Below are 25,238 nucleotides of genomic sequence, written 5' to 3'. Positions count from 1 at the left end.
TGGTGGTGATGGCAGCTCCACATGAGGGTGGAGGTGATGGCAGCTACACACGAGGGTGGTGGTGATGGCAGCTACACACGAGGGTGGTGGTGATGGCAGCTACACACGAGGGTGGTGGTGATGGCAGCTACACACGAGGGTGGTGGTGATGGCAGCTACACTCGAGGGTGGTGGTGATAGCTACACATGAGGGTGGTGATGATGGCAGCTACACACGAGGGTGGTGGTGATGGCAGCTACACTCGAGGGTGGTGGTGATAGCTACACATGAGGGTGGTGGGGATGGCAGCTGCACTCGAGGGTGGTGGTGGTGGCAGCTACACACGAGGGTGGTGGTGATGGTGGCAGCTACACTCCAGGGTGGTGATGGTGGCAGCTACACTCGTAGGTGGTGATGGTGGCAGCTACACACGAGGGTTGTGGTGATGGCAGCTACGCTCGAGGGTGGTGGTGATGGTAGCCACTCACGAAGGTTTTGGTGATGGCAGCTACACACGAGATTGTTGGTGATGGCAGCTACACTCGAGGGGGGTGGGTATAACAGCTACACTCGAGGGTGGTGGTGATGGCAGCTCCACACGAGGTTGCTGGTGATGGCAGCTTCACCCGAGGGGGGCGGTGATGGCAGCTACACTCGAGGGTGGTGGTGATGGCAGCAACACTCGAGTGTAGTGGTGATGTCCGCTACACTCGAGGGTGGTGTTGGTGACAGCTACTCACGAGGGCAGATGGTGGCAGCTACACTCGTAGGTGGTGATGGTGGCAGCCACACACGAGGGTTGTGGTGATGGCAGCTACGCTCGAGGGTGGTGGTGATGGCAGCTACACACGAGGGTGGTGGTGATGGCAGCTACACATGAGGGTGGTGGTGATGGCAGCTACACACGAGGGTGGTGGTGATGGCAGCTACACATGAGGGTGGTGGTGATGGCAGCTACACATGAGGGTGGTGGTGATGGCAGCTACACACGAGGGTGGTGGTGATGGCAGCTACACATGAGGGTGGTGGTGATGGCAGCTACACATGAGGGTGGTGGTGATGGCAGCTACACTCAAGGGTGGTGGTGATGGCAGCTACACTCGAGGGTGGTGGCGATGGCAGCAACACTCGAGTGTAGTGGTGATGTCCGCTACACTCGAGGGTGGTGTTGGTGACAGCTACTCACGAGGGCAGATGGTGGCAGCTACACTCGTAGGTGGTGATGGTGGCAGCCACACACGAGGGTTGTGGTGATGGCAGCTACGCTCGAGGGTGGTGGTGATGGTAGCCACTCACGAAGGTTGTGGTGATGGCAGCTACACACGAGATTATTGGTGATGGCAGCTACACTCGGGGGGGGGGGGTGGTGATGGCACCTACACTCGAGGGTGGTGGTGATAGCAGCTATGCTCGAGGGTGGTGGTGGTGGCAGCTACACTCGAGGGTGGTGGTGGTGGTGGTGGCAGCTGCACTCGAGGGGGGTGGGGATGGCAGCTGCACTCGAGGGTGGTGGTGGTTGGCAGCTACACTCTTGGGTGGTGATTGTGGCAGCTACACTCGAGGGTGGTGATGGTGGCAGCCACACACGAGGGTAGTGGTGGTGGCAGCTACACTCGAGGGTGGTGGTGGTGGTGGCAGCTACACACGAGGGTGGTGGTGGTGGCAGCTACACTCGAGGGTGGTGGTGGTGGCAGCTACACTCGAGGGTGGTGGTGAAGGCAGCTACACTCGAGGGTGGTGGTGAAGGCAGCTACACTCGAAGGTGGTCGTGGTAGCAGCTATACAAAAGGGTGGTGGTGATGGCAGCTACACTTGAGGGTGGTGGTGATGGCAGCTACACTGGAGGGTGGTGGTGGTGGCAGCTACACTCGAGGGTGGTGTTGGTGGCAGCCACTCACGAGAGTGGTGATGGTGGCAGCTATACTCGAGGGTGGAGATGGTGGCAGCTACACTCGAGGGTGGTGATCGTGGCATCTACACTCGAGGGTGGTGGTGGTGGCAGCTACACTTGAGGGTGGTGGTGATGGCAGCTACACTGGAGGGTGGTGTTGGTGGCAGCTACACTCGAGGGTGGTGATGGCAACTACTCTCGAGTGTAGTGTTGAAGGCAGCTACACTCGAGGGTGGTGATGGCAGCTACACTCGAGGGTGAGGGTGATGGCAGCTACGCTCGAGGGTGGTGGTGATGGCAGCGACTCACGAGGGTTGTGGTGATGGCAGCTACACACGAGATTGTTGGTGATGGCAGCTACACTCGAGGGTGGTGGTGATGGCAGCTACACTCGAGGGTGGTGGTGATGGCAGCTGCACTCGAGGGTGGTGGTGGTGGCAACTAAACTCGAGGGTGGTGATGGTGGCAGCTACACTCGAGGGTGGTGGTGGTGGCAGCTACACTCGAGGGTGGTGATGGTGGCAGCCACACACGAGGGTAGTGGTGGTGGCAGCTACACTCTAGGGTGGTGGAGATGGCAGCTGCACTCGAGGGTGGTGGTGGTGGCAACTAAACTCGAGGGTGGTGATGGTGGCAGCTATACTCGATGGTGGTGGTGTTGGCAGCTATACTCGAGGATGGTGATGGCAACTACACACGAGGGTGGTGGTGGTGGCAGCTACACTCGAGGGTGGTCGTGATGGCAGCTACACTCGTAGGTGGTGATGGTCGCAGCTATACTCGAGGGTGGTGGTGGTGGCAGCTACACTCGAAGGTGGTGGTGATGGCAGCTACACTCGAGGGTGGTGGTGATGGCAGCTACACTCGTGGGTGGTGATGGTGGCAGCTATACTCGAGGGTGGTGATGGTGGCAGCCACACACGAGGGTAGTGGTGGTGGCAGCTACACTCGAGGGTGGTGGGGATGGCAGCTACGCTCGAGGGTGGTGGTGGTGGCAGCTACACAAAAGGGTGGTGGTGATGGCAGTTACACTCGACTGTGGTGATGGTGGCAGCTACACTCGAGGGTGGTGGAGATGGCAGCTTCACTCGAGGGTGGTGGTGATGGCAGCTTCACTCGTGGGTGGTGATGGTTGCAGTTACACTCGAGGGTGGTGATGATGGCAGCTACACTCGAGGGTGGTGATGGTTGCAGTTACACTCGAGAGTGGTGATGATGGCAGCTACACTCGAGGGTGGTGATGGTGGCAGCTACACTCGAGGGTGGTGGTGATGGCAGCTACACACGAGGGTGGTAGTGATGGCAGCTATACTCGAGGATGGTGGTGGTGGCAGCTACTCCCGAGGATGGTGGTGATGGCAGGTTCACACGAGGGTGGTGGTGATGGCAGGTACACTCGAGGGTGGTGATAGTTGCAGTTACACACGAGGGTAGCGGTGATGGCAGCTACACACGAGGGTGGTGGTGGTGGCAGCTACACACTAGGGTGGTGGTGGTGGCAGCTACACACGAGGGTGGTGGTGGTGGCAGCTACACTCGAGGGTGGTGGTGATGGCAGCTACACTCGAGGGTGGTGGTGATGGCAGCTACACACGAGAGTGGTGGTGATGGCAGCTACACTCGAAGGTGGTGATGGCACTTACACTGGAGTGTGGTGATGGCAGCTACACTCGAGGTAGGTTGCGATGGCAGCTTCACTCGAGGGTGGTGATGGTTGCAGTTACACTCGAGGGTGGTGGTGATGGCAGCTACACTCGAGGGTGGTGGTGATGGCAGCTACACTCGAGGATGGTGATGGTGGCAGCTACACTAGAGGGTGGTGGTGATGGCAGCTACACTGGAGGGTGGTGATGGTGGCAGCTGCAATCGAGGGAGGTGGTGATGGCAGCTACACACGAGGGTGGGGCTGTTGGCAGGTACACTCGAGGGTGGTGGTGATGGCAGTTACACTCGAGTGTGGTGGTGATGGCAGCTACACTCGAGTGTTGTGGTGATACCAGCTACACTCGAGTGTGATGATGGTGGCAGCTACACTCGAGGGTGGTAGTGATGGCAGCTACACACGATTGTTGTGGTGATGGCAGCTACACACGAGGGTGGGGATGGTGGCAGGTACACTCGAGGGTGGTGGTGATGGCAGCTACACTCGAGGGTAGTGGTGTTGGCAGCTACACTCGAGGGTTGTGGTGGTGGCAGCTACACTCGAGGGTGGAGATGGTGGCAGCTACACTCGAGGGTGGTGGTGATTGCAGCTACACTCGAGGATGGTGGTGATGGCAGCTACACTCGAGGGTGGTGGTGGTGACAGCTACACTCGAGGGTGCTGGTGATGGCAGCTACATACGAGTGTGGTGGTGATAACAGCTACACTCGAGGGTGGTGGTGATGGCAGCTACACTCGAGGGTGGTGGTGATGGCAGCTTCACTCGAGGGTGGTGATGGCAGCTACACACGAGGGTGGTGATGATGGAAGCTACACACGAGGGTGGTGATGATGGCAGCTACACTCGAGGGTGGTGGTGATGGCAGCTACACATGAGGGTGATGGTGATGGCAGCTACACATGAGGGTGGTGGTGATGGCAGCTACACATGAGGGTGATGGCGATGGCAGCTGCACACGAGGGTGGTGGTGATGGCAGCCACACACGAGGGTGGTGGTGATGGCAGCCACACACGAGGGTGGTGGTGGTGGCAGCTACACTCGAGGGTGGTGGTGATGGTGGCAGCTATAGTGGAGGGTGGTGGTGGTGGCAGCTACACTCGAGGGTGGTGGTGATGGCAGCTACACTCGAGGGTGGTGATGGTGGCAGCTATACTCGAGGGTGGTGGTGGTGGCAGCTACACTCGAGGGTGGTGGTGATGGCAGCTGCACTCGAGGGTGGTGATGGTGGCAGCTATACTCGAGGGTGGTGATGGTGGCAGCTACACTCGAGGGTGGTGGTGATGGCAGCTACACATGAGGGTGGTGGTGATGGCAGCTACACACGAGGGTGGTGGTGGCAGCTACACTCGAGGGTGGTGGTGGTGGCAGCTACACATGAGGATGGTGGTGATGGCAGCTACACAGGAGGGTGGTGATGGTTGCAGCTACACTCGAGGGTGGTGATGGTGGCAGCTATACTCGAGGGTTGTGGTGGTGGCAGCTACACTCGAGGGTGGTGGTGATGGCAGCTACACTCGAAGGTGGTGATGTTGGCCGCTGCACTCGAGGGTGGTGGTGATGGCAGCTACACTCGAAGGTGGTGATGTTGGCCGCTACACTCGAGGGTGGTGGTGATGGCAGCTACACATGAGGGTGGTGGTGATGGCAGCTACACACGAGGGTGGTGGTGATGGCAGCTACACACGAGGGTGGTGGTGGTGACAGCTACACTCAAGGGTGGTGTTGGCAGCTACACTCGAGGGTGGTGATGGCAGCTATACTCGAGGGTGGTGGTGATGGCAGCTACACTCGAGGGTGGTGGTGGTGGCAGCTACACTCGAGGGTGGTGGTGATGGCGGCTACACTCGAGGGTGTTAGTGATGGCAGCCACACTCTAGGGTGATGGTGATGGCAGCTACACACGAGGATGGTGGTGATGGCAGCCACACACGAGGGTGATGGTGATGGCAGCCACACACGAGGGTGGTGGTGATGGCAGCTACACACGTGGGTGGTGGTGGTGGCAGCTACACACGAGGGTGGTGGTGATGGCAGCTTCACATGAGGGTGGTGGTGATGGCAGCTGCACACGAGGGTGATGGTGATGGCAGCTACACACACAATGGTGGTGGCGATGGCAGCTACACACGAGGGTGGTGGCGATTGCAGCTACACACGAGGGTGGTGGTGGTGGCAGCTACACACGAGGGTGGTGGTTATGGCAGCTACACACGAGGGTGGTGGTGATGGCAGCTACACACGAGGGTGGTGGTGGTGGCAGCTACACACGAGGGTGGTGGTGGTGGCATGGCAGCTACACACGAGGGTGGTGGTGATGGCAGCTACACACGAGGGTGGTGGTGGTGGCAGCTACACACGAGGGTGGTGGTGATGGCAGCTACACACGAGGGTGGTGGTGATGGCAGCTACACATGAGGGTGATGGTGATGGCAGCTACACACGAGGGTGGTGGTGGTGGCAGCTACACACGAGGGTGGTGGTGATGGCAGCTACACACGAGGGTGGTGGTGGTGGCAGCTACACACGAGGGTGGTGGTGATGGCAGCTACACACGAGGGTGGTGGTGGCAGCTACACTCGAGGGTGGTGGTGATGGCAGTTACACACGTGGGTGGTGGTGATGCAGCTACACATGAGGGTGATGGTGATGGCAGCTACACACGAGGGTGGTGGTGGTGGCAGCTACACACGAGGGTGGTGGTGATGGCAGCTACACACGAGGGTGGTGGTGATGGCAGCTACACGCGAGGGTGGTGGTGATGGCAGCTACACACGAGGGTGGTGGTGATGGCAGCTACACACGAGGGTGGTGGTGATGGCAGCTACACACGAGGGTGGTGGTGATGGCAGCTACACACGAGGGTGGTGGTGATGGCAGCTACACACGAGGGTGGTGGTGGTGGCAGCTACACATGAGGGTGGTGGTGGTGGCAGCTACACATGAGGGTGGTGGTGGTGGCAGCTACACATGAGGGTGGTGGTGGTGGCAGCTACACATGAGGGTGGTGGTGGTGGCAGCTACACACGAGGGTGGTGGTGGTGGCAGCTACACACGAGGGTGGTGGTGGTGGCAGCTACACACGAGGGTGGTGGTGGTGGCAGCTACACACGAGGGTGGTGGTGGTGGTGATAATTACCAGCTAAATAACACATATCACGAACTGGATTCTGCTGCGAATAGCGCTAAATGAAATTAGGCAGATGATGAGATCTTAATTAACGTCGTTCGTTGGTAAATCTGTCTAGTGGCCAGTAGCACAGATTTCCTCGTCCGTATGTAACAACGTTCCTGTGGCGAGGAAAACCTCTGCCGGGAGCTACAATGCTCTGTTTACACTCCGTGCCTTTATGTATGAAATTGACCAATCAGTCACTAGGCACTGGAGCCTACCCAATCAGGACACGTGCCTCCAAGTTGCGCGAGACCATGACGTCACAACTAGGTCACGGCTCAAGCTTAGGGCTCCTGCGACAGTTGGGCCCTTGTCCCCCTCTCTGGACCGCGACTCGTAAAGTTCTTCCTCACTGTTTCTGGATAGTGGCTCCCTGTAGTTAACTAGTTGACATACAGCACTTATCCTCGCTCTAATTAACAAACGACTAGATACGCGACGACCCTCGCAATACCATTGGCCTTCTGATGACGTGAGCTCGCCGCACATACCCAACAAGGCATGGCTGAGTCTTGATTTTTTTTTTTGGCAGGAATATTCCTGCGCGGGCCCTAAGCCTCTGGCTGGCCCACTAAGTCTTGAATTAAAATAACTCGACCTTGTGCGCACACTCTGTGCACTCGTGAGAGTTCCGCTGTCACCGTGCACTCACTTTGCACACATTAAGACAGCTGGCAAAATCTATTCTCCCACACTATTGCTGCTTTGCTGTGTAAGTCTGAATGTTAATTTGTTGAAATCAGATGGTGTCATGTCCATGTTTGCTGTGAGGAAGGTAGGAAGTTGGTTGGTGATTATAACAAAAGCAAGAGAGGCCTGTTAGTCCAGATGTGGTCTAAGGATGTAGCGAATGTTTGGAATGTTTGAGTGATTCGGTGGGCTTGATGATTGTGGGGATTAGCATACAGGAGTTCATGCTGTCAAGGAAGTAGTCGACTTGGGAGCCATTTTGTTGACAAAAGTCAATGTTGAAATCTTCTAAAATGGTGTAATTTTTGTTGAGTTTGTTACTTGTAATTCCCCAGATTATTTGAGAATGAAGTTATATTGGTATTAGGAAACCTATAAACAGGTTCAATAGTTAAAAAGAACTTAAGGGATAGGTTGCGGCCTCACTTAGCCAGTAACCGGGTTCATTCCATTTACACTTTCTCTGGGGCCTTAGTGTCTCATTTTACCAGATCCAACCCCGCGTCATAGGTACGTTTTCAGGAACTGAATAGTAATAGTCAGTCCAGCGGACATGAGGAGTAAGCAACACTAAACAAAACCATCACACGTGTTCTTAACTATATACGCTTATTAAGGCTGTACAACACATAACACAGCAGGTGTCACTTAACTATATACGCTTATTAAGGCTGTACAACACATAACACAGCAGGTGTCACTTAACTATATACGCTTATTAAGGCTGTACAACACATAACACAGCAGGTGTCACTTAACTATATACGCTTATTAAGGCTGTACAACACATAACACAGCAGGTGTCACTTAACTATATACGCTTATTAAGGCTGTACAACACATAACACAGCAGGTGTCACTTTCACACAAGACACTACAAAAAACTTTTGCATTCTATTCTAGAACTTTTATTTTGGCGAGTCCACTTCTATCTTCTATCATACAACACTCAAGGTACCTTCCCTGAGCCTTTCTTCTACGGTCCTCACGCCGAAAAGTTCACTTTTCTCAGTAAATCATGGACCAGTCCTCCACAGTATCATCAGTGTCTGAACACCACTTTCACTCTCCAGCAACACTATGGCTGGCTTCCCTTAAAAGACTTCACCTATAACAAGGCTTAACATTGTGGACAGACAGACGTTAATTCCACCTAGTACCTCAACTGGGCCATCCTGGGATAAGTCGGTCCAATCACCAATTCTTCAGTGGTTATCACAGACAATTCACAGTCTCCACCGACTCGGCCCACTTGTTCCCACTGGAATAAGTCTTGAGTTCAGGGCTGCCTTGGGGGAACTGATTCTTGTCGATCAAGGTACCGCTCCACATCACATCTGAGGAGTACAAATTTTATAGTAAGAAGGAAACTGCACACGTGTCAGTAAGATCACAACCATCCACTAGGAAACAAAAAATGGGGTCGAGTTCGCTCAACATATATCGTTGACATCGTCACAGGATTTGATCGAGAACTGAGCAAAGGAATATTCACAGTAATCATCTCTACTGCTGATGACACTTGAACAAGTGATGTTTTCCTGATAACTAATTGATGTACAGACCCACTTTTTTGTCTGGCCTGCAGATATGAATAGCTTTGTACTGATTAAGTTACAAATAATTGTATACAGTCTTTATCGTAACACGTCTTTATCTTAGTGCTTTATCCTAGTGCTTTTAGTAGTGCATTTATGTCATCAAAATGTATCTGACATTTCGGTTGAATACTAATAGGCTAATGTTATTTTGAAGTTTATTTTTCCATGGTTTGCCGTGTATTAACTGCAGTAATAATGATCAATGTGCTGGTATAGTCCTTCCTCCATGTTGTGATGTGGGGTTTGGTCCACAATGTGCTGGTTGTTGTAGAGATGTGACAGCAGATCTTGTTCAGATCAATGTCAGTTTGCGTGCAGCAAGAATGGACATATTTAAGGATATTCATATTAGACTATATTATGAGGCAAGAGTTTGACAAGAGATGAAATTTGTATAATTTAATAATATTAATATATACAAATATTGAGTCGGAAACAAAGTACATCAAACTATAAAATAATGATATGGTTCGATTTAAAAAGAAACTAAGAACTGATTTTTAATATTACAGAACAAATATCTATCTCATGAGTTTGTTACTTATATAAGTAATTTGTTTTAAATATAATTAAAAAATAGAGATCAGAACAGTGAAGTTTGATTGTTAATCAAATTGTAATAACAAGAATAGATGAACTGAGATTCAAATAATTAATTTACTAGGTTACAGATAGTCAGATTAAGAATGAAATTGAAATTACAATTCATGAATATCATATGGTAATAATACAGTTATATGTAACGTAAACTGACAAAATTAATAAAGAGTTTTACCTGGTGCATTAAAACTTCAGTATTCTAGCAATCATTATCTTTGTCAAACCTTTCCCTAAAGTTGGGAACGGAGGTGGCTTCCACACCTTCTCTTAGTGCCTTACACTTGTTTACTACCCGCAAAGGGTACGAGTATTTTATTACATTTCTTTTGACTCATTTGTGATTCCAGCTTTCACTTGTGTCCTTTTGTCTTACTGTCTCTCAACTAAAGAGGCTGTCCTTGTCCACCTTGACTATTCCCCTTGATATCTTGTAAGTTGTTATCATAACTCTATTTCTTTTGTTCTCTAAGATTGCGAGGCCCAGTTCCTTCAGCCTATCCTCATAACTTAACCTTTTAAGCTCTGGTACTAATCTAGTAGCAAACCTCAACACTTTTTCGATTTTTGTTTTATGTTTCACAAGACATGGATTCCAAGCAGGTGCTGCATATTCCAGTACTGGTCTAACAAAAGCTGTGTAGACGGCTTTGAACGATTCGTGATTTAGGTTTCTAATTATTTATCGAAAACATTATCTAAAGCATGTACGAGCTCTAAAATTCTTTAACACTCACATGTACGAGCTCACTCCCTCGGGTAAACCATTAATATAAATTAGAAACAACAGAGGTTCCAGGACCAGTCCTTGTTACCAACTTGTTACAGTTTTCCAACTGGAGATCTCGCCTCTGACTGTGACTCTCTGTCTTCTGTCCTTCCGGTATTCCCTTAGCCAGTTTCATGTTTTTCCAGTTATCCCAGCTTACATCTCCATCTTGTACACGAGCCTTTCATGAGGAACAGTGTCAAATGCCTTTTGACAGTCTAGGAAAATGCTATCTTCCCAGCCGTCTTTTTCCTTGTCATATTCTAGTAACTTTGTCATAGAACTCGATCAGGTTTGTCAAGCACGACTTTCCCTTTTTTAAATCCATGCTGCTGTTCTGTTATAGAGTTTATAGTCTGTAGATGCTCCACTTTTCTCGACCTGATTACTCTCTCCAGCACTTTGAAAGGAATTTTGTTAGTCAGTGACAGTGGTCTGTAATTTGGTGCCTCCTGGCTGTCCTGTTTCGAATGTTTTATTAAAAACTTCAGTTAGTGGGTGAAATAGTACCTCTGCAGCCTCCTTCAGTATCCACGGTGATATTAAGTCTAGTCCAATTGAATTTGTTAAACCTAGTTCCTTCAGGTGTTTTTTAACCTTTTCCACTGTGACTACTATGTCATCCAGTGTTTCCTCTGGCCTTTCATCACTCAACTCTGGTCTCCACATTGGTTCCATTGTAAAGACCTCCTTGAATCTTTTGTTTAGTTCCTCACACATTTCCTTGTTTTCCATGAGACTTTCCCTTTGCCTCTTTAGCCTTATCCCATGGTGTCTCTTGTTTTCTCCTTATATGGCTATAAAAGAGCTTTGGTTGGTCCTTAGTTTTTGCTGTATTTTCGTTTTCAAAATTGTCTCTTAGCTTCCCGCCTTATTCTGGTGTAATCATTCCTGGCCCTCTTTAGTGTGTCTCTATTTTTCTCTTATCCTTCCTCTGTGTTTTTTCCATGCTTTTTTGCTCCTCTCCTGTGCTTCTGCACTGCCTATTAAACCAGGGGTTCACTCTGCCTTGTTTATCCTCCTCCTTCTTGAGTGGGATGAAAGGTCCATTGCGTCTGCACATATCTCAGCAACAACTTCTATAATTTAATTTGTTGTCTTCCCTTCCTATCCTTTCCAGTTCCCTCCCCCACTGGACTTCACTTGGAGACTACAGTAAGTTGAGGAATTTTCTATGTCTGTAGTCTCTCATATTCCTTAGTGTGTTTCTTTGTCTATCCAGTTCCTTTAGCTCCATTATGTTCTGAAGCACAATAATGTAGTGTTCTCTTGCCCCTCAGAGCATCTTATAGTCTATCTTCTCCATATCTGCCTCCACTACCGAGCCTGAGTAATATAGTTGGGTTCGTTCTTGACTCACAATCGAGAATTTCGGGTTCAAATTCCGGGCGGGACAGAAATGGTTGGTTGCGTTTCGTATCTCCTCATGCCCCTGTCCACCTAGAAGTAAATAGATACCCAGGAGTTAGTCAGCGTGGGGGATTTCATCCTAAGGGAGGGTCAGTAATTTGACACTAGAGACACCTTGATATAAGCCTAACATGTAGTGTATGTATTTGTAGCAAGTATATTATGTCAGTAATATACTTGCTCAATATTTCTCATTAGCTTATGAGCAGATAATGAGATGGATCTGTTAATTCTACTTAGTCCACTTGTTACAATTGATAACTCTTCCATAATTACAGTTAATACTTCTTTCCAAACTGGAAGAGGATGGTCGAGTGAGGTGTAGGACTGGTAATATATGCAGTCGATAACCAATCATCGTCAGTCTAACTCCAAGAGTGGAATACGTCCCGCCTAATCGTTTAACAACCATTTAACATGGGCGAGTGCCTTACCACTGCGTCACGGGGACATATGAACCATAATTGCGGTTCATAGGCATTGTATTAGGGTAACCTGGTGGAGAAGTCCGTGCTGTAGTTCCAGTTGTCCATCCTTGAGACTGGGTGTTCCTTTCACTCCCTTGGTCACAAATGTAACGTTTTGTAATGAAGGTTTTGGTGAAGATAAACACAGATAATAACCAGCTATATATATTTGGACACATGTAGTATACAGGGTTAGAAGATTAAGCTTGACGAGCAATGAGTTGACAGCGTGTCGGTCAGTTGAGTATTAAGATGTATACTGCTGAATGTTGCCCCATGATCTGTGGACTGTCCAGAGCGTTTGTGTCTGAACCACTATTGGAGTTAGAGTGAATACGCTCCGTTCTTGATGGCTAATATCCCAGACTTTCCATAACTTGCCAAGTTGACCATCATCTTGCTGATCACTCTTCGGCTGTCCCGAGTGATTCCTGGAACACTTGGAAGAAGTATTAATTGTAATTAGTTCACATAGTGCAGGTTTTGTTGGAGTGCAGAATTCTTAGGTATGGTTACCTTGAGGTGATTTCGGGGCTCAGTGTCCCCGCGGCCCGATCCTCCACCAGGCCTCCCGGTTGCTGGACTGGTCAACCAGGCTGTTGGACCAGCTGCTCGCAGCCTGACGTATGAGTCACAGCCTGGTTGATCAGGTATCCTTTGGAGGTGTTCATCAAGTTCTCTCTTGAACACTGTGAGGAGTCTACCAGTTAAGTTCCTTATGTGTAGTGGTTATAACTTATGTGGAATTAACATGCACACCTAATTGCCTGCAAAGGAACTTCTGATAATTTGGAGCAACTCATAAACAACAAATTTATTCCTTTGTAGATAAGCTCACTATACTTAGTTCAAGCCAATATGACTTCAGGACCCATAAAAGCACCAACGATACACATGTACTATATATCCTTATCCTAATACATGCAGCTCGGGACAAAAAAGAGTACCCACTATAGGTCTTGACGTACATAAGGCTTATGACACTGTTAACCACAATAAACTTCTTCATAAACTCCAACACAACTGAGTCAGAGGTCACTGCCTTCAGTACTTGCCATCATACCTCAGTGACAGGCAGCAGAGTGAACGGTGCTACTTCTCCCACTCTCCCAATTAACATTGGTATTCCGCAGGGTTATCTTCTTGAGATGATTTCGGGGGGCTTAGTGTCCCCGCGGCCCGGTCCTCGACCAGGCCTCCACCCCCAGGAAGCAGCCCGTGACAGCTGACTAACACCCAGGTACCTATTTTACTGCTAGGTAACAGGGGCATAGGATGAAAGAAACTCTGTCCATTGTTTCTCGCCGGCGCCTGGGATCGAACCCAGGACCACAGGATCACAAGTCCCGCGTGCTGTCCGCTCGGCCGACCGGCTCCCATGGCCGACCGGCACAGGGTAGTATAATAGGTCCACTCATCTCTCTTATATATCAATGACCTTCCAAATGTCACACAACATCTGAAGCCATTTACCTGCAATGTAACTTTGATCATTTGGAGCAACTATATTACCCCTAATATAGTTGGTACATGTTCCTAGTGTTGTCACCTGCTTCTTGACCACATGTCCTTCCCTACTACACCCTTGTTTCCCCGTCCACACGGTCCTCCGGCTTGGTCTGTACGGACCATCACCGTCCTCATGGTCCTCCGTCCATGGCCTGCACGGACCTTCCCCGTCCACACGGTCCTCCGTCCATGGCCTGCACGGACCTTCCCCGTCCACACGGTCCTCCGTCCATGGCCTGCACGGACCATCACCGTCCTCATGGTCCTCCGTCCATGGCCTGCACGGACCTTCCCCGTCCACACGGTCCTCCGTCCATGGCCTGCACGGACCATCACCGTCCTCATGGTCCTCCGTCCATGGCCTGCACGGACCATCACCGTCCTCATGGTCCTCCGTCCATGGCCTGCACGGACCATCCCCGTCCACACGGTCCTCCGTCCATGGCCTGCACGGACCATCCCCGTCCTCATGGTCCTCCGTCCATGGTCTGCACGGACCATCCCCGTCCACACGGTCCTCCGGCTTGGTCTGTACGGACCATCACCGTCCTCATGGTCCTCCGTCCATGGCCTGCACGGACCTTCCCCGTCCACACGGTCCTCCGTCCATGGCCTGCACGGACCATCACCGTCCTCATGGTCCTCCGTCCATGGTCTGTACGGACCATCACCGTCCACATGGTCCTCCGTCCATGGCCTGCACGGACCATCCCCGTCCACATGGTCCTCCGTCCATGGCCTGCACGGACCATCCCCGTCCACACGGTCCTCCGTCCATGGCCTGCACGGACCATCCCCGTCCACACGGTCCTCCGTCCATGGCCTGCACGGACCATCCCCGTCCACACGGTCCTCCGTCCATGGCCTGCACGGACCATCCCCGTCCTCATGGTCCTCCGTCCATGGTCTGCACGGACCATCCCCGTCCTCATGGTCCTCCGTCCATGGCCTGCACGGACCATCCCCGTCCACTCGGTCCTCCGTCCATGGCCTGCACGGACCATCCCCGTCCACACGGTCCTCCGTCCATGGTCTGCACGGACCATCCCCGTCCACACGGTCCTCCGTCCATGGCCTGCACGGACCATCCCCGTCCTCATGTTCCGTCCATGGCCTGCACGGACCATCGCCGTCCTCATGGTCCTCCGTCCATGGCCTGCACGGACCATCACCGTCCACATGCTCCTCCGTCCATGGTCTGCATGGACCATCCCCGTCCACACAGTCCGTCCATGGTCTGCACGGACCATCCCCGTCCACATGGTCCTCCGTCCATGGTATGCATGGACCATCGCCGTCCTCATGGTCCTCCGTCCATGGTCTGCACGGACCATCCCCGTCCTCATGTTCCGTCCATGGCCTGCACGGACCATCGCCGTCCTCATGGTCCTCCGTCCATGGCCTGCACGGACCATCACCGTCCACATGCTCCTCCGTCCATGGTCTGCATGGACCATCCCCGTCCACACAGTCCGTCCATGGCCTGCACGGACCATCGCCGTCCACACAGTCCGTCCATGGCCTGCACGGACCATGGCCGTCCACATGGTCCATCTATGGCCTGCACGGACCATCCCTATCCACATATGGTCCGTCTATCACCTGCACGGACTATCACCGTCCACATGGTCCGTCCATGGCCGGCACGGACCATCGCCGTTCACACAGACCGTCCATGGCCTGCAAGGACCATCACCGTCCACATGGTCCGTCCATGGCCTGCAAGGACCATCACCGTCCACATGGTCCGACCATGGCCTGCACGGACCATCACCGTCCACATGGTCCGACCATGGCCTGCACGGACCATCACCGTCCACATATGGTCCGACCATGGCCTGCACGGACCATCACCGTCCACATGGTCCGTCCATGGCCTACACCGACCATCCTCGCCCACACGGTCCTCCGTCCATGGCCTGCACGGACCATCCCCGTCAACATGGTCCATCCATGGCCTGCACGGACCATCCCCATCAACATGGTCTTCCGTCCATGGCCTGCACGGACGATCCCCGTCCACACGGTTCTCCGTCCATGACCTGCACTGACCATCCCCGTACACATGGTCCATCCATGGCCTAAACGGACCATCCCCGTCAACATGGTCCTCCGTCCATGGCCTGCACGGACCATCACCGTCAACATGGTCCTCCGTCCATGGCCTGCACGGACCATCACCGTCCACACGGTCCGTCCATGGCCTACACGGACCATCACCGTCCACATGGTCCGTCCATGGCCTGCACGGACCATGGCCGTTCTCTCCTCTACTACAAGTATTTACTCTTTCAGGTGTGGTTCCCGTCCCGTTGCCATGCCAACATGGAGCCCTTGGATCTACCTGGAAGAGGGAGAACTGCCAGCCAGGAGGTACTGCAGGATGCTGCAGTTGTCAGTTCTCCCGGGCTGGGTCGTCCCCATGACGCCGACGCCACTCACGACCCGCACCACACTACAACTGTGTCGTCATCGTCACCAAGGTACAGTAAGAGACATTATTTTACACCTGACGCCATGTCCAGTGTTCTCAACCTTTCACCTTTCTTTATGTGTTCCTCGCGGCCTTTCCTTTGCTCTCCAGTACTTGTACTCTGAGAAAATGATTTTTCACAGCTGTCATAGTTGTATAAAGTGTATGACTGTATAAATCAGTGTGAACTCTCGTGTGTGCACTAATAGTACACACAAGTCGAAATTCTTTAACTAGGAACTTAAATCTGCCATATTTGGTAATTCCAGACAGCCCACATAATCAGTACACCAAAGATATTACAAGTGTGGTTGTATGCCTGGTCCCCAATTAATTAGAGCAGCTGAACATATATACATCAGTTGTTTAGCACCTCGCGGCTTCATCACCTTGAAGGCGTCAGAGGGAAATTTTCAGGTTTGTGGTTAGGAGGAGGAGAAATAAGGGTCGACCATCTATAATTACTCAACTGCCGTAGGCCTCAGCCATGACGTATCCATGACGTCATGGCCCTAACTGACATGAGTAATCTCTTTTCATTGGATCAGGCACTATTACTTGTATCTCATTAGCCACTCATAAACTGGACCATAAACTGGACTGTTGTACCCGCGGGAAAGTCAGTGAAGTATAGCTTGGGCGTGCCAGTCATTCTGCCTCCAGAGTTTGTCTACATCAGAAGTGCGTCAGTCAAGCTATATGGCCACTAGTGCAGAGTACCGCATGACAACTCGATACGACTCCTTAGTTCCATACAACGTGATCATCTAGAGAATCGCGGTCATGGTAGATGAATATCAATTGTGATTTTCGGGTTACTTGACTGGTAGAGAATTGATGTGAAACCCCGTGATCTCCAGCAGAGGAGATCACGGGGTTTCATCATCACTGACCTTTAGCACGGGTTGAGCTCGAACAACTGGACACAGGCGGTAACTTAGTACCGAAATAAGCCACTGAGACATTAGAACTTTTTTTTCAGTATCAGGGTAGTTAACAAATGGAATGCACTAAGCAGTGGTGTAGTGGAGGCAGACTCCATATACAGTTTCAAATGTAGATTTGATAGAGCCCAATAGGCTCAGGAACCATTACACGAGTTTATTGACTGTTGAGAAGTGGGGGGGGGGTATCAAAGGGACAAAGCTCAACCCCCCCACGCAAGCACAACTAGGTGAGTGCAACTAGGTGATGTTACAGAGTTCAGCCTGTATTCCCCTGTCCCAGCATAAAAGAGTCATACTTCCCTATCTGTTCATCTCTAGAAGAAGCTTTGTTTGATTTTTAATATTTGAAAGGATGCAACATGAAGCATTTAGAAGACATCAATTTTAGTTTACTGGGATGAGTCTATGTGGCGCCTCCGCCACGTGGAGATGGCGGAGGCGGATGGCGTTATATCCGTTAAGATATGGTGGTGTGAGCAAGATGGGCTGGAGAGCTCCCGCTCGGAGACGAGAATCCCAGTGCATGCTGGGTACCGTGCCAGCTGGGGCGTGATTGGTTGACGGCGGGGGGCTTGGCCAGGTTGCCCAATGGCGCCGCACCCCAGGCGTGACAAAGAATGACGTCAGGCGCCCCTGCAGAGTGAGGCGGGAAATCTGAGGACTCGATACCAAGGTTGCTGTTCAGCGAATGTAAGCTCGAGCGATTACCCGTTCTGGAGAGGTATAGGCCTCCAATGAGGTAAAATTCCATCAGCTGCCGTGCGTTAAGGAAGAGGGGGAGTCGACATTAAGAAAGATGGTGGCCTGTCGACTCCTGAGGGAGTATTGAGGAAGAATTGGAGGGTGAGGATTGCACCAGTGGCTTGGCGACGACAGTGAACTTGGGTACATCGAGAAGCGACGCTGGGGGTTGCTGGCCAACCGTGGACCGTGCACGACATGGAGTTGTATGAAGAAAACTTGGCAGAGGTCCTAGTCCTGTGCAGTTTAACAACCGTTTATCCATACAACGAAGTTACAGGAGAGGCAGGTGAACCAGTACGCGGAAGTGCATTGGTCTTGGTAGGCCAGACGACTTCGGTATCAATCTAACGTCTGGGAAGGAGGAGCGCTTGAGAAGGAGTGTGAGCTGGCAGCGTGTGACAGCGCTTCCCTCTTGGGAGATACACTCGCCAAGAGGGAAGTCGATTTAGATGTCTTGGACCTGTGAGGAGCTACTCAATGGTTCTACGCTGGGATGGATCTACGGTCTACAGTTCCGAGTTATAAGATAGATAACACTGCCCTCCCATTGTCCCCTTTGGTTATGAAAGGTATTTCTGCATTAGTAGGGGTGATAAGCAGAAGTTATGTGAGGAGTGACAGTGGGTTTCGACCAGTGTTATTATTAATTATAGTGTACCAGTGTTTGTTTTTCATGAGTTGATTAAATAATGTTTTAAAAGTTCCAAGCATATAAAGAGGCATTGCAATATCTATTTATGTTCATTAGATATAAGGTGGGTGAAAAATAGCCTCATTACGATCAGTTGGAAAATATTGAAGTGTTTTCAATATTAGCCATATTGTGACTTAATTCCAAAAGTGTTGCCAGCGAACTGATCTATGGAGATTTTACTGGCTGGAATAGTGTAGCTTATTAGTGAGTAAACGAATCATATTTCACTAGTGTGTTTCCTTCCTCTGCTTCAATGCTTTTATATGATGTTATTGGGTTTACTCTACATCACAATATTACTGAGGGAGCACTTGACTGAGTGAGGCGACATTCCACTGTGTGGGAAGAATTACTTGATCACAGAGTAGAGCGAGACAAGTTGGCGACATAGAGAAAGAGACAAATCAACCAAATTCAGGGAAATAAATCACCGGTACAACTTTGTTCCAATAGGACTGAGACCCTAGGCCCACGGAGAGAGAGCACAAGAAGGTTTCTTAAGGATCTTGGTTCCATTCTCATTGACACTACAAGGGACCATAGAGCTGCAAGTTTTCTCTTCCAGCGCCTCAGTGTGGCGATCCAGAGAGGGAATGCCCGGCGTCGGAGTAGTTCGAAGAAATCTACAGCCTCTAGGAAACAAACTTCCCTTTATTTCCTCTTAATGTCCACTTTTTGTAACCAATCAGATATGTAACTGATTGGTTACAAAACCAATTGGTTACCTTGTATAATAAAGTGTATAACATAAAATAAAGGGGATGTAGGAGAAGTGAATACTCATACATATTCAGAGTTAAATGGCAAGTTTTTATCTGAATGCTCTGTATTTCCTTCTTCGAGACTATGAGTCCCTACAACTGTATAAGAGTAAGTATATTTTGGGAGCAGGTTTTTTTATCACATGTCATTAAACACAACACCCCCACCCCAAGCTCTTTTTCCCCCCCAACCCCCCTCCCTCCCTACCCCCCCACCCCAGGTTCCCCTTCATTCGCCAACCAATGACCTCACCACCACACGCCCCCCCTTGCTCCCCCATCTCATGTCCTTATTGATCCCCAACCCCAAACCCCTCTCAGGTACACCTAATACCTTCCTTGTTTTTTCATTCCTAATCCTTCAACCCCCCTTACACCCCAGATCCCCCAGGTACTCCTTCCTAGGTCCTCCTCCCTCCCCGAGACACCCCTTGTCCCTCTACTCCATTAGAATCAACAGAAACTGAGGATGGACAGAAGAAAGTAAGCTTCAAGGTAATGTACTCAAACATACATGGTATTACAAGCAAGGCAAGTGAACCTAGGGAAAGGGCCCAAGAAGTGAATCTGGATGTAATGGGACTCACAGAAACAAAACTCTCAGGAATCATAATAAATGCAGTGTTTCCCAAGGACTACACTGTAATAACAAAAGAGAAGGATGGAAGGGGAGGAGGCAGAGTGGCCCTACTGATGAGAAAGGAATGGAGTTTCGATGAGATGGTTATCCTGGGCTGTGAGGGGTTCAGAGACTAAACAGGTACCATGACGATGGGAGGACCAAGAATAGTGGTAGTAGCAGCAGTTATATATAACCCACCATCAAATGATAGAAGACCATGGCAAGTGTATGCCAGAAACAACATGGCAATTAACACTATAATTAAGAGGGCAGCCTCTACTGCCTGTAGAAATCGATCCATTCTGCTCATCATAGGGCACTTCAATCATGGAAGGATAGACTGGGAAAACAAGGAACATATGGAGATGAGGAGACATGGAGAGCTAAACTATCAGAAGTGGCGACAAGAAACGTTTTAAGTCAGCAGTAGTAGGAGCCGGTCGGCCGAGCGGACAGCACGCTGGACTTGTGATCCTGTGGTCCTGGGTTCGATCCCAGGCGCCGGCGAGAATCAATGGACAGAGTTTTTCACCCTATGCCCCTGTTACCTAGCAGTAAAATAGGTACCTGGGTGTTAGTCAGCTGTCACCGGCTGCTTCCTGGGGGTGGAGGCCTGGTCGAGGACCGGGCCGCGGGGACACTAAAAAGCCCCGAAATCATCTCAAGATAACCTCAAGATAGCATGTCATGGGACACACAAGAATGAGAGGCAACGATGAAAAAGCGAGTTTCGACCTAGTCTTCACTCTGAACGACTCCGACATAAGGTAAATCGGTTTCAAAGCTCCTGTAGGAACCAGTAATCACAGTGTACTGATGTTTGAGTATTTGGTCGAAGAAGGGTTCATATGTACTCAAGGAAGCGCCCAGAAAACAAAAGGCTGCCATTCTGAAAGGAAAACTGAGGAGATAAGAAAATTCCTAATAGATATAACATGGGAAACAGAGCTCAGAGGAAAGACGGCCCAAGACATGACTAAATCACAAAAAAGTGTAAGGAGGCAGCAAACAAGTCCAGAAGGAACAAAATTAAATTCAGATGAGAAACCCATGGTTTAATCAGAGATGTAAGCTGGCAAAGCAACTAAGTACAAGAGCATGGAGAAACTATAGGAATAACAGGACACTCGAGATCTGAGAAAGATAACAGAATGCCAGGAATGTCAGTGTGAGAAGAGAGGCAGAAGGCCAATATGAAAATGACGTAGCAAGCAAGGAAAAGACTCAACCTAAATTGCTGCACAACCACATCAGGAGAAAATTAACAGTGAAGGAACAGGTAATAAAACTGAGGATAGGGACAGACAGATTAACTCAATAAGAAATTCCAGGAAGTCTTCACAGTAGACCAAGGAAAAGACAACCCTATATGAGTTTGTGATTACTAGTGGGGAGATGAGCAAGCATCTGCTAGAGTTGGATGTGACAAAGGCTATAGACCCGGATGGAATCTCACCATGGATACTGAAGGAAGGAGCAGAAGCACTGCGCCTGTATTGTGGGTTGGGTGTTGTCGTTGATCCTTCTTTATGGACAACCCAACCCAAAACTCGGTAGAGTGCTTATACTTTACTAGGAGATCACCCTGGGCGCTTCTGGCTCTTGGAGAGGGGCTCAACGTCACACATTTAGGGGATGCGGTTCCAATACTCAGCCTCGTTGTGACGTGCACACACCCACTCGAGCCGCTGTGGCTCCCCACTCTCTCCTAATGTGATATGATCTCCTCAATCCCCTTTGATTTATTTATTTATTTATTTATTTATTTATTTATATACAAGAAGGTACATTGGGTTTGTGAGAATACATTGGATAGTACAGTATTTACATTCTTGTAAAGCCACTAGTACGCACAGCGTTTCGGGCAGGTCCTTAATCTAGCAGATAATTTTAAGTAGGTAATTTCAATCAGAATTGATAAATGATAAAGATACATTACAAGAGAAAAATGAGATGAGAGAGATAAGTAGGTATATTAAAGCACATTGTTATATTAAAGCTCTGATTGAATAAATTATATTAAAGCTCTGATCTGAATACTAACACTTATTAGTATTACATTCTACCCTGTCCACAGCTGTGGATCTTGGTTCTTTCTCTCTCTCTCCTTCTTTTCTACTTCCTGGGAAGCCTCACTTGGACAAGGGCAAACACCAGCAAATTTGAATACATTTACTGGACAAAGCACATACACAATACATACACACATATAAAAATAATAATGAATCCTACACTCTATACTATTTCAGTCAGGTTGCACTCCAACACCATCAGAACTCTATCATATGCTTAACAAGTGGTATCCTATCTCCTGATTCACCACCTAATACTACCAACCTCCTCAAGTAGGTCAAGTCTTATAACACTATGTTGCACTATCAGCAAGAGAATATATATATATATATATATATATATATATATATATATATATATATATATATATATATATATATATATATATATATATATATATATATATATGTATATATATATATATATATATATATATATATATATATATATATATATATATATATATATATATATATATATATATATAAGGAAAACCAGCATATGACTGCAATAACATAAATTATAGTATAAATGTTCCTTGATATACAACAATGATCAATCGGTCACCCTATCAGTCCTAGAACACATATGTATGTCTCTGCAGGTAATCCAGCCTACGACTGTAACCTTATACTTCAGTCTAAGTACTCCTTGGCACAAAAATGGCAAAGAATCACTCACCTTTCACTGCATCTTGCATTCTAGTGACAACCAAACACTCTACCTACAAGTAATCAACCAGAACTTCCCTTCCACAGCTGGAAGTTCACTACCCCTGATATCTTCAGGTTCTTCCGGGTTTATCTACCAGGATCCTCCGCAGCTCTCCCAGGCTGCTACACCATGAAGTCTTCCTTGAGCAACTATGGTGCTTCACCACTTCTACCAGGGTCCTCCACAGCTCTCCTGGCTGCTACACCATGATGTTCCCTCGAACAGAACTGGAGTTTCGCCACTGGTATTACAGAAGCACGTGACACTCCTCTTCACTGCTTCTCCTCACAGCTCGAGGTTCTCTTCCTCCCTGTATGGCTGCTCTCCCACAGAGCTCAGTACTTTCCACTACCTAGGAGTCTCATCAACTACTCCCTCTGTGCTGGCTTCAAAGTTCTCAGCAACTTCTTCCAAAGACAAACCTGCAACCCATTGACACGCCAATAAAAATGTTTCCTTATAAACACTTAGACGAAATAATCCACAGAATATGTTTGCATCCAACATCTATCTGCTCTCTACATACTGTGAGAGTGGACTCCTCCGTTTGGGCTGGTCCATGCTCCGCCTGGCCAGGCGACCCTCGAGGCACCTACCCTGCCAGGAGCTGAGCTCCCACGTTACCTGCCAGCGCTCAGAGGAGATGGACGTCGCTCCATCCTCCAGGATGTTCCTCCCTCTCCACTCTCTTATTTTAGGCCTTTTGCCTTACCAAAACATGTCTAACTTATCAATATACATTCGCTACTGTCGCTGGGAACACGACCAACTACAAATAATCACTATAAACTGGATTAAAATCGTGCTTACCACAGATTGTCTAGTCGAGGGCGCTTTCCCTCTGACAGAGTCTGATCAGGGCGCTCCCATGGCCCACGATAATGTCTCTGGGCGGCTTAACAAACTCTCCTTACCGTCCAGGACTTGAGACCTCACATTCCCAGCTCGATTCCACAGCTGGAACGTCTGCACACTTCCTCTCTCTCTTGAAGGTATATCCAACAGGGATCCTCTCCAACGGGAGCTCAAATGGAGCGTAGCTTCCCCTCACGATGTCTGGTACTCAAGAGGTCAGAGCCCTCCCGAAGCGAGCCTCACGCCTCCAGCAAATTATCCACATCTCATAACCAGTCATTTATCTATTTGTTTATTCACTGCCCACATACTTAAACTCTCTGTAAAATTTACCCAATTATTTTTACATATGAATCTCCATGTCTGTATATCTCCGACCTCCTAGTCAGGTCAGGCTTGATAGAATAATTCTCAAAGGGGAGACTCGTTTTTCGGCTACCTGGGACCATAACAGCCTGCCACTCTCCATGATGTATAACAAATCCCTGGAAGCAGGTGAACTGCCAAAAATTTGGAAGACGGCTAATGTAGCCCAGATATTCAAGAAAGGGAATAGACAGGAGGCACTGAACTACAGGCCAGTGTCCCTAACTTGTATATCGTCCCACAATTGTACACAATTCCGTCCATTGTGTACAAGAGAGCCTCCCATGCCCTTGCCCCACCCATTGCACTACTGTTCAACAAATCTATAGAGTGTCACACCTTCCCTGATATCCTCAAAAAAGCAAGAGTAACGCCAGTCCATAAAGGAGGCAATCCGGCGGACATAAACAATTATAGACCAATATCAAATCTACCCATTCTATCAAAAATATTTGAAAAAATTATTTACAAACAGCTCTATTCCTACCTCGTAAAATTCGACATACTCAGCCCCTGCCAGTTTGGCTTCCGATCCCAAAAGAGCACCAACGATGCAATCATTAGTCTCCTTGACGTTATCTACTCAGCCCTTGACAAAAATGAGTTTCCGATTGGACTCTTCATTGACCTAAGAAAAGCCTTTGATACTGTTAATCACAACTACCTCTTACTTAAACTCCAGCATTATGGAATCCGAGGCCTTGCCCTTGACTACATCCGATCCTATCTTAGTGACAGACACCAATATGTAACCATCAATGATACAACTTCTTCCACTCTACCAATTACCGTTGGAGTGCCACAGGGCAGCATCTTAGGACCTCTTCTATTTCTTATATATATAAACGATCTGCCTGATGTCTCTAATATTCTCAAACCTATATTGTTTGCTGACGATGCTACCCTTATCTATTCAAACCTCAACCCACATACACTAAATAATGTTGTGAATAATGAATTAAAAAAAGTCCACTTATGGATGTCAACGAACAAACTAACATTAAACATCGAAAAGACTTACTACATCTTATTTGGAAGCAAATCATCAAATGCAATTCAGCTACAGATAGACAACATTAACATCAGTAATAAAAATGATGGCAAGTTTCTTGGCCTATTCCTAGACAAGAGACTCGACTTCAGCACCCACATTCAACACATAACTAAGAAAGTCTCTAAGACAGTTGGTATACTCTCCAAAATCAGATATTATGTTCCTAACTCTGCTCTCCTCTCAC

The 25,238-nt window shown here is 49.1% G+C and overlaps 1 protein-coding gene across 1 annotated transcript in view; it reads left to right on the top strand.

Moving 5' to 3' along the window:
• Window positions 1-25,238, top strand: part of LOC123761592 (uncharacterized) — a 338,154-nt gene that overhangs the window by 38,455 nt on the left and 274,461 nt on the right. Inside the window, exons 2-3 of the mRNA XM_069330756.1 lie at window positions 11,486-11,520; window positions 16,047-16,234. Of these exons, the coding sequence (XP_069186857.1) occupies window positions 16,077-16,234 (158 nt within the window). The 5' untranslated portion in view covers window positions 11,486-11,520; window positions 16,047-16,076. The remainder of the gene's footprint in view (window positions 1-11,485; window positions 11,521-16,046; window positions 16,235-25,238) is intronic.

Source organism: Procambarus clarkii, chromosome 24 (genome assembly GCF_040958095.1).
Source record: "Procambarus clarkii isolate CNS0578487 chromosome 24, FALCON_Pclarkii_2.0, whole genome shotgun sequence".
In the NCBI taxonomy this organism is placed as follows: Eukaryota; Metazoa; Arthropoda; class Malacostraca; order Decapoda; family Cambaridae; genus Procambarus; species Procambarus clarkii.
The sequence above is the reverse complement of the archived record's forward strand: the minus strand, read 5'-3'. Positions and strand labels throughout refer to the sequence as shown.